Here is a 10,553-nt window from a genome sequence, read left to right on the forward strand (position 1 = left end):
GATCAGCATTTTTTTGCCCCACTTACTCCACCGTTTGAACCAGTTCGGATCAGGCCCATGACAGGAGTAATTTCCGCCCCCCCCCCCCAACTGAATTCCCAGGTGTTTAAGTGAACAACACTGTCCAAACTCTTTCGTCCACAGTTCAAGTGCCTGGCACTGAGCACGAAGCCATGAAATCATTAACAAGTACTTTTAGGATTGCTTAATCTGAGGAATTTGAATCCCATCTGCTAGAGAGGGGAAAATCCATCGTTTCGGTGAGCACAAAGAGGGGGTTCTCAAAAAGCCCTGAGGTTTATTGGAGAGCGAGGCACTTGAGCACCTAGCCCTCTGCCAGCATCTGAGACAACACAGCAGAGAGAGGAGCAATGGTGAGGTGGGTCCTGGACTCCCCCGGGAAACGATGCTAAAGCCAGCTAAGCAGGAGGAGGAAAAGACACGATGGCAATATGGAAAGAAACACGGATGCATTTAGACAGGATCCTCAGCAGTGAAGACTGGAAAAACTGTTCCAGGTCATCAGCTGAACAAGCAGAGGGAGTCAAGGAGCCTGGGATTAAGAGGGTCAACTGGGAATTTTCTCTCTCTAAAATTCTAGATTATGCAAGTTTCTATCACGACAAATCCCTGGCGGCACGTGACAGTTTTCGTTTTGCTCCTCCGGCAGGGAATTTGGTATGCATTCGTATGAACCACCTCTCAGAAGAGAGTAGGGTGAGATGGAGAGAAGAGCCTGACCTACGGTCAGCAGATTTAGGGAGTTTAACCAACAACAGGAGGAAAGACCCCGAAAGCAGAGATCCCATCTCTCTGTTATCCTTCAGGGCTGGAGGACTTCTCTCCGCACCACCACAATAACTGACATCCCAATATGCCTACGGTTAGAAATGAGGGACATTTGCCAGCCCTCTTGGATCATAACACACACTGGGTACATTGCTCCTGACCTGAACTGAGCACTCGGGCTACAAACTTCCCCAGCAGAGTATCGAGGCCTCTGTGATCCTTCCACCTTGTCCTGTGCCCTAGACTCTGCAATGAAGACAAGTGCTAAGTCGTAGGCACACAGCTCATGGTCTGAAGTCCTCGGGCTGCAGGACACTAAAAGAAGATAACTATAACAATGCACTAATAAGTGTGGAAAACAGAAAATTTGAGAACACACAGATTTCTTCCGTACCTACATAAATGTTAATAGACCCCAGAACAGAGGCAGATACAAGACGAGCTAAGATCCAACGCACCTTGTTTAGCCAGTTGTTTGACAGGGTACAAATGTTTTCACTGGCAAATGCAAACAGGATGTAAATCTACAAACTACACGTGCTGCTGCTTAGCCACATCGCATGATAGTATAGGCAAGGCTGTTTAAACACTGCTTTGAGCAGCCTGAGCCAAAGCAAATGTTATAAAACCATGATTAGATTTTAGCCACAGAAGACCTGGTTTGAGATTTACAAAAGAAAAGAAAAAACGAACTGCTTTGTTTTCCATCAGGCCTGGCATTTACAAATTTCGCTTTGATCTTCCAGTTTGTGGCACAGCAGTTGTAATGTGATGTACAGCTACAGGAGAACGAGACATCAAAATGCTCCCAACAGGTTAAGACCAAGAGTCTCTTTCTAATCTTGTCTTCATTCACCCTTCCTTCTTGGGGAGGGAAAGGAAAAAAAAGAAAAAAAAGAAAAAAGAGCACTGGCAGAAGTCTTTTTCCTGCGTAACACAGAGCTTCTTGGCCATGACTTAGCTTCCAGACCCGAGTTTGCTTGACAAAGTTCACTGCCACCCCGGTTCTCATCTTGCTCCAGGCGTGAACAGCACAACGGTTTTCGCTTGGGGAAGAGCCAGAAGCGAAGCAGAAGAGCGATGCCTTGTGCTCACGCTGAGTCGCTGCGGGAGCCCTGGTCAACATTCCTCTCTCCGTCTTTCTCCTTAGAAACTTCTCCATGCGTTATTGCTCATAAAGGGATCAATGAAGCAGCTCTCTCTGCCCTATTTGCTTGCAAAGTTCGTTTCGGGATTATTCTGTGAAAAGGAAATCGTTCGCAGCATAGCCATGAACTCATTTGCTTGGGTGCCCCCCGGCACTACAGTGGACATCTTACCCGTATGAGGCATAAGCCAGAAGGGAAAGGCGGCCAGAGTTCGGGGAATAAACTGTTTATTGAAAGCTAGATCAGCGCAACAGAGGCGGAAAGTAAGAGCTAAATTGCTTGTTACCACAGCAGAGAGCCTGCATGTGTCTATGGAGACAGATCCCTTCTGAATTACGTACCTAAGTCAAAAGTTTTATTAAATTCTAATCTGTATATGTCTTGTATTCCCCAGATAAAGCTCTTCACAAGTTCTTCTCAGTGCTTCCAACTGTACACTGAAAAGCAGAGAGGATTTTTGGTTGTCAAGAATTCTCTTATCGCCAATCCAATCAAGCACTACATTTTATTTAAGTCTACAGAAAATAAAAGTAACTTTGGGATGGTGGGGCGGGGGGGCGAGAATAGGTATCCCTCGCATTGCCCCAGAAGAAACTACTTCTCCATTTAGTGAGGGTACAAACTAGAGGAGAACAAGTTAAAGTGCTTACACAGTTCAAGCAACAGACCAGCAGAAAATTTCTATAAAGAAAAAAGGGTCTCCTACCTCTAGCAGACAGGCATTATAACTTGTGCATTAATTACAGCTCATTTTTGGAGGCCTCTATTCCCCTCTCCCAACACACGGGCTCTTCTGAAGACTGGATTTAGAAGTAAAGGCCCAGCGTGCAAATAGGCTAATGGATTCTAATGGCTGACCCTGATGCAACACCATTTAATCACAGAAGCACTTTACTTTCCTAGCTGTGTTCAGGAGGAAAAAAAAACCAACAAAAAATAACACATTCATATTTAGACCGTCTCATCCAAACACCTCTTATTTCAGTTTTCAAATTACATTATTCCTGTTATTCTCATTGTAGTCAGATTTCCTCATGCTTTCATCTTAGCACACTCTTTTCTCTCCTTGAATTAAAAAAAAAATCCACTTAGCTCTCCACATTTACCAGATCACTTCCTTCTCACTGAATTCTTTAAATAATTTTCTAACTAAATAATTGCTTTACTTGCATAACCTCCACTTTTGTTTTAAAGTACCTAGAACTCAACCGATGCTACAAGAACCAGGAACCTGCACAAAAGAAGCAAATTAGATGCTATAATCTAAAATTGTATCTGCTTTTTAAAGGTTTTTTTTTTTTTGTCCTCAGTTCCCAGATGTCCCCAGGTCTCCACATTCCCAATGCTAATACTCTGCCGGACACTCCCGCCTCATGCTGTTTCTTCCAGTTGCAGCCCGTTTCCCTCTCCTTGTTCCCATTTCTTCCCTTTTACTCTTTCCTCTGCACACTCCAGTCTTTTGTGGAAACTTTTCTCCCCGAGCGTGCACTGGAGACCGAACAGGACAGTAGGGTCACCAGCCTCGCCACATCGCGTGGACAGAACTAGCAAGTCCAATTCCCTCTCCAGTGTCTTCTTCCAATTTAGCCCCCTGGGGCCAGTCTTGTCCTCTCCCCTCCTTTCTCTTCTCCTGTTGCTTAGTTAGGAAGGCAGGTAAAGCTTCTTCCCCAGGGTTTCTCCTTGCCCAGTACCACGCGGTCCGTTTTCCCCTTTCCCTGCTGTTCCCAGTACAAGAGGCCTGCTTCTAATCTCATGATTATGGGAAGCAAATAATAAATGCTGGCACCCCACCAGTCCCATCCATTTCACTAACAGGTTAATATCAGTATGTATACTCTACCACCAACGTATATACTCCACCCGGTCTTACTCATCACATTTAATTCTTGGGCTCTTTTCCTGTCCCTTTGCATCTGCATCCCGCTCATTTCTCTCCGATCCTTCCCTGGAGTTCCTCTTCAGCTGCAGTGCTCAGCGCTCAGCTGCCTCTCTTCCTCTCTGCCCCACACCTCCGCTCACCCGCACTACCCACCTTTCTCCCTCTCTTCAGTCTGCAGAGACGTCCAACACAGCATCTCTGCTCGCGTTCCCCATCATCCGCCAGCTTCCGTTCCTTCACTTGGTCCAGGCTCTTGACAGAAACCCCACGAAGATTTAGAAGGCAACAGGTCTCTTAACATGGTTAGGGAAAGCATGAAGCAACGCACGCACGGTAAGTTAGTCTGTAGATCTTTTGGAAAAGTGTCATTTCTCTTAAGGAGCAACAAAGCAGTGGGGCCAAGCCTCACGGCACAACACCAGGGCTCGGACTTCAACTGGTCTAGCCAGGGGTCCGTGGTGAACATCTGCAGAAGAGAAAGGTGGAAGGCCACAGTTCCTCTCCCCAAGCCCCCCAAAATACCACACCTGTTCTTCAAGATAAAGGAAGGAACAACAAAAAAAAGGGGGGGGGGGGAAGCCCCAAAGAGTTGCTGTTGTCAAGTTATTTTAAATAAAAACCAGATTAAATTGCCAGCCCTCCAATCCATCCTTTGACTCCTTACAATTGCAGTATAAGCAGGATTATTGTATAGTCAGTGATTTCTGTACGCACCAATTTTCCTAGGGCACTTCATGTTCTCTTGCTAGAGTTGTCCATCTATTACATCATCTAATGAACCCAGGCACAACACTATGACAGCATTTTCTAGACAGTTTACCATATAAGTGTTAAAAAGAAGCAGCTGCTGAATAAAGTCTTTTACTCTGACAGTTTTCAGACAGGTTGTTACTGAATGCACTGCAGTAGAGTGCAACAGCTCCGTAAGTCGACATTAAATCTAGCACGAAGCAAGAAATATTTAAATCACATTTTATTTTTCCAAATTCAAAAATAACAATTAGCTTTATTTAACATGTTACACATCTCACAGATTTAAAATATCATGCTCTATTTAAATATCTGAGTGACAACACTATACAAATAAAATGTTACACAAAATATATTTAAGAAAATGTTTTGGTCTTTAATCTGAACAATAAATAGACAGGCACTTCTACATATACAAAGGAAGCAATCACTATTTAGAATAACTCTTATAAGCAAGATGTGGAAATACAGAAAAAAAATCTGAGTTTTGAGAACGTTTAACTCTACATGAGGCATCATGCAACTTCAAAGTTTGTTTCAAAACTCGAAACTTCTAGGATCTGCACAATTCTAGATTTGCTACCACTTTATAGGAGAGATCCAAACCGTGCTCTCAGAAGCAGTGTGCAATGTCAGTTATTTGCATCAAATCAAGCTACCTGATCGCTTTTAGTGCCAAAACAGAAAACAAGGACTGACCAGAGTAGCTTTCGCCTAAATAACACGAGTAACAAGTCAGCTTTTTCCTCACATAACCTTTGAAAAAAAGCAGACAAAACTGTACCCACTGCCCAGCCCAAAACAAAAATCTGTTCTTCCTTCCCCTTATATGTTCAGCTCTTATCTCTTATGGGGTGGTTGAAACAGCATTATACTTTTTTCTTTTCCTGGTGCAAAAAAGCATCACCCAAAAAAGGGTAAATCTTTTGGACACAGGCACACTTTGCACAAAAGATCACATGTAAAGGAGAAAATACTGTTCAGGGGTGCAAAAAGACCAAAACCCATAAATTAAAGAAAAAATCAATAGTTAAAGTCACTTTTGAGTGTTTCATACTTTAAGTAATACTACATTACCCCAATTTGTGAATTTTCAGTTGACAGTGGTATTTCACTCACCCCCACGCAAACATCACTCAAGGAAAAATTATCTTCCACCATCACAATTAAAGAAAGATGCACTGTAGTAGGCAATTCCTGCTTCCAATATAGCTAACCAATCAATGACCACTAGTTACATCTTTGAATTTTTTTTTTTAATTAATTTAGGCAAATATTGAAACATAATGACCACTAGAACAGTGGAAAAAAAATCAGGACCAAGTCTTCATGCCATCCCCTCAAATTTTAGTATTATTCTCACTTTCAGAAGTACTGGAAAAACTTTCCAGAGAAAACCTGAAAACTATTAAATGGAGCTTCAATGGTTCACCACGTCAGACCCAAACTTGGAAAGTTATTTGTACTTAAAACACTTACGCACGTTACTTTAACAATTTAAGTGTGGATCTTGCAAGTGCGTCCAGATCTTTATCATTTCTTGAGGTTTTCTACTATGTACTAACATTAAGTTTGTGTAGGAACATATGTTATTTCTGTATTTCTCTTCGATATCAAATGTTTTGAAGCCTTTGTGTTTTTCCGGAGCAAGCCCAAGCTTCTGAAGGCACATTCCAGTATAAACATCATCAATAGGATAAAGGAGTACCTGGTCAGACGCATTATTCAGTCTTAATGCCAGATCACCAGAGTACAGAAACCCACCACCTCCTGCATATGGAGGGTATGAACCTTCATAAACACTTTCTGGGATATAGTACTTCAATTTTTTTTCTCTGTGAGGTCCAGCATCTTTGATCACATCACCTATAAATAAGTCTTTGGCTTTGTCCTTTGATAAGCTCTTCAAGTAATCCAGGATCTGATGGGTATTCACAAAAACATCATCATCACCCTTAAAAATAAACTGGACATCTGCACAGCTGCTGCTGACCCATTTAAGAAACAGCACCTCTTTCAGAGTTAAATTGAAGAAAGTGTCTCTGTAGTTCCAGAGGAGAATGTCTTGGTGGGTTTGACTCTCAAATTTTATCATGTCTGAAAGATCAGGAAAATTATCCTCTGGTGGGGTCTGTCCAAGTAAGAAGACCCTTTTGACTGTTACATCCCCCGACTGTATTTCTTTGCCCCAGGATTCCCTAATTGCTTGCCTTCTATCAAAATGTGGTGTAAGCGACTTAATAGCCAGCAGCAGAAAAGGTTTATGTTTGCACTTGTTTGGCTGATCCATTAATAATGAATAATTTCTACATCTCAGATAAAGCAGAAAATCTTTAAATCTTTCTGGCAAGTTTGCAAAGTCACTAACCTCCGAAGTTACCCACGGGTCAGGCTCACAAGAACTGAAAACACTAGAGTTAGAAACTAAGTTCTCTTCCACAGTCATATTGGAAAGCAAGGTCAAAATAGGGTTGTAGAGCAGTTCAAGCTTCTGTTGCTGTTTATTCCAATAAGCTTTGTGGGGAGTATATTTTCTCCAGAATTTGCTGCGTGGTATAATAACACGTCCTTTTGCATTCTTCTCTTGGCTGTCACTTTTTGAAACTTCCACAATCACATAAATAAAAATGTTTACCATCATCAGAATTCCCAGCAGCTTTAATCTTCTGCGTCCAACACTCATTTCTCATACCTGGAAAGAAGAAAAAAAAGAGTGAGATTTTTAGACTTCTTCCTGTCAAGTTATTGATTTCATAAAAATGCAAACTACTTTTGGATAAAGATGTACAAGGTAGTAGCATAAAGACAGAGGCTACCTACATCAGAAAAAGTAAAAACTAATCTCTCTCATACATGCACACTTACAGCTTAGTATGGGTAGGGGTTTCATCAGCAAACAAGAGAGCAGTAAGCAGGTAAAATTTCCATTTGCTACTTTGAAATTTTGGGGAGCATTCCACACTGCATCCAAACTAGCAAGTGATTTTTGATCCTCATTTATGTCACTTTAAATATTTGACTGTGTAACAGTTAGAATCTGAGCATTCAGCATGCCAAAAGAGAGGTTAGAGAAACCTTTTTTTTGCGCTAGTAAGGTGAGCTTAAGGATATAGAATGAATTGCTATACAATAAGGGTCACTTATTTCTAAATTAAGTTTCAAGCTTTAGACATGTACTCTTATACCTTCCAACTACAAAACAGGCAGAGCTGAATTTGAGAGCATACAGTTTGCCTCTGTCCATGTCACTTTGCTGTTCCTTGGGAGAGAGGCCGACAAAACCAGCCAGCTGCAACACTCTGGTATTCAGATCTCTGCAGACAGGAGAGAACCTGAATTTTGAGTTTTTCTCCAACTAGAAGAGGAAATGAATGGCAGCAGAATGTGCAATTATTTCTAGGAAAAGAAAAGCAACCAAAATCAAAAGGGAGAAGTTTCCCAGATGTAAGACCAGGAGGAATAAATGTGACTCATTATCGTAGCACAGGTTACTCTGTGACCCATCCCCAGTTCTTACTGGGGCAGAAAAGAGATCAAGCCCTCTTTCTTCCACAGGTGGCAGAATGAAGGCTTACAGCACAAGCAGTAACATGAAAACAGTGTTCCTCTAAAGCAGTGCTCAAACTGTCTACTAGACAAGAGGGCTAGAGAATCAGTGTACAAGCCACACAAAGTTTAACAAGCCATTCTAAATCTGGAAGCCAGACTAGCAAAAAAAAGTCAGGACAAGTAAGAAAACTAGTAAGACTACAGTTAAGTCAGATACGGAACTTATTGTCAAAGGAGCTTTCATTCGCCAGAAGTATAAGTGATCTTAGGAAGATCGGAAAAGCCTAATGAAGTAAAGATTCATATGGGCTTTTAAACAGAAAAGCCCAGTTGCAAATGCCAGCTCAGAGGTCCCTAAGCCACAGGGCACCATCAGGCAGGAAGGTGTACTTGAGAATATACTGGGTACCCTTATCTTCACACTTATTTCCAGCCATCCCAGAGGCAAGAGCCTGGGCTAGACAGACCTTTGGTCTGATCTAGTTCAGCTAGTCTTACCTTTACTCCTCAACAAGTGAAATACAGAATTTGGTAAGAAAGCAGCATGGAAATAAAGAGTAATCTTTTTTCCCCTCATTTCACCACTGGCTTCTCATTGAACCCAAAAAGGAAGTATTACTGAGCTAAGAAAACAAAACAAAACACACAAACAAACAAAAAGACACTCAAACAAAGAACTACACAGAGAAAAACCCCTACTCTGCCTTCATGTGGCCTCCTGTAGCATCTATACGTTTAGCTCGGTACGTGCTCAGACCAACTTTGCTTTATTTCAAGTCCTGCTCTCCACCAGCTACGAAGCCTGCTGTTGTGAGTTTAAAGTAGTTTTCTTCCATACCTAAAAGACACAACTCTGATTGTTGCCAGTGTCATTGTGAAAGCTAAACAACCGAACTGTTAGAAAGCACTGGCTGGCCACACAGACACAGAGTTCAAACAAAACTTTATCTCCCTCTTTCAACTACCACAACAGCTTCCGCTAAAAGCGTAGATAAAGCACTTCCTAAACTTAGACTTGACCAAAGTTTGATGAAAAAATGGACATAGAGAAAGTAGGGAAACAAACTTCTTTTCTCAGAGACCAACAAAGCTAGGTAACAGATTAAGATAACATTTCAAAGAAAGTCTGTTACTCATTATTTATTTGTATTCCCTTTGAAACTTCACTGTGCTATGTGAAAAGACAAAGTATTCAGCAGTTAAAAATGCCTCGCATTATATGCGACCTTAGTTTGGTTCTCATGTATTAAGCTACCCCGCATTTTGTACTATGCTTGTAGTTCAGAGGCACACCAATGTTTACTTACACTGTCCTCAGATGTTTCTATAGCATTTCTCACCAGAACAACAAATCACCTGCTATTTAACTGAGGATCACAGTACTCCTGGGACAGGGGCGGGAGCCAGTCCCCCTATTAACAGCAAACAGACATAGGATTGCCCAAGCACTCAATCTCAGATGTCTTTCCAGAACTTGATTTTCCAGGATATGTAGCACTATGCAATGCAGCTCATCTGTTCACAGCCCCAGCTACTACTAAGCTATGAGTATTCAACACCTCCGTAAGTCATGTTTGGATGCTTGACCGAGCCTGTTCTGAACCCAATGAGACGCCATTCGCCAAGGTTTTATTTCAATGACCTGACAAAGTCTTTCAAGTCACTAAGTCTTTCAGGTCAGCATTTAAATTCTGTAACCACAAGATCTTCCTTAATCTTCTGTCATTCCTCATAGCCTTGCAACCCCTGCAGCAGATGGGACAGAGATCCTACAGAGAAAAAGCTCTGTTTACTCTTGGACTTGGTAGAAGGTTTCATCAGCAAATGCCAGCCTGGCAAGATCAAAGTGCTTCCAAGAAATAATACATGGTCAGTGCTACCAGTCCCACATATAATTACTTCAAATATCATTTTCAGTGTACTTTTCTAAAAAGCTCTCCACTATTGCTGATAAAATTAGTATTTCTGAGAAAAAAAATAGGTAGCATTCAGTATCGATACAAATGACTCAGTTTTATAAGACCTGATTGCCCCCATATCCGCCCACAATTGTCTGACATTATACGTTCTATAATTAAAAGCTACCTACATGTATTTTTTTATCAATGATATGAATATTTAACTCTTTAATTAAAAATAACAAATGAAAAACAGCGGTTACCAAGTGAAAAAGGGATAAAACTTAATTTGCAAAGAAAATAGCAACTTTTTCTAAACTACACAAAGATTTGAAATGCTTATTTGTAGTATTAGATTGAGGTTCCCAAACGAGAAGCAATGTATTCAAGTGACAGACTAAAGCAACAGATTTCAGAAAGGCTTTTTCTATGAATAAAAACAATCGTTGATAAGAGGATGCCAATTAGGCAATTTCACATTAATAGAACTGTATTTAGTCACAAAATACAGTAATAGAGTACTCATCACCTTTTTTTTTT

General features: G+C 41.2%; 1 protein-coding gene across 2 annotated transcripts in view; it reads right to left on the reverse strand.

Annotated features, from left to right (window-relative positions):
• Nucleotides 1-4,774: 4,774 nt before the first annotated feature.
• The window catches only part of B3GNT2 (UDP-GlcNAc:betaGal beta-1,3-N-acetylglucosaminyltransferase 2), a 19,328-nt gene continuing 13,549 nt past the window's right edge, over nucleotides 4,775-10,553 (reverse strand). For both annotated transcript variants that reach the window (XM_026080785.1, XM_026080786.1), the window contains exon 2: nucleotides 4,775-7,258. In XM_026080785.1, the coding sequence (XP_025936570.1) occupies nucleotides 6,056-7,249 (1,194 nt within the window). In that variant the 5' untranslated portion in view covers nucleotides 7,250-7,258 and the 3' untranslated portion in view covers nucleotides 4,775-6,055. The remainder of the gene's footprint in view (nucleotides 7,259-10,553) is intronic.

Source organism: Apteryx rowi, unplaced genomic scaffold (assembly GCF_003343035.1).
Source record: "Apteryx rowi isolate R43461 unplaced genomic scaffold, aptRow1 scaffold_53, whole genome shotgun sequence".
Taxonomy (NCBI): domain Eukaryota; kingdom Metazoa; phylum Chordata; class Aves; order Apterygiformes; family Apterygidae; genus Apteryx; species Apteryx rowi.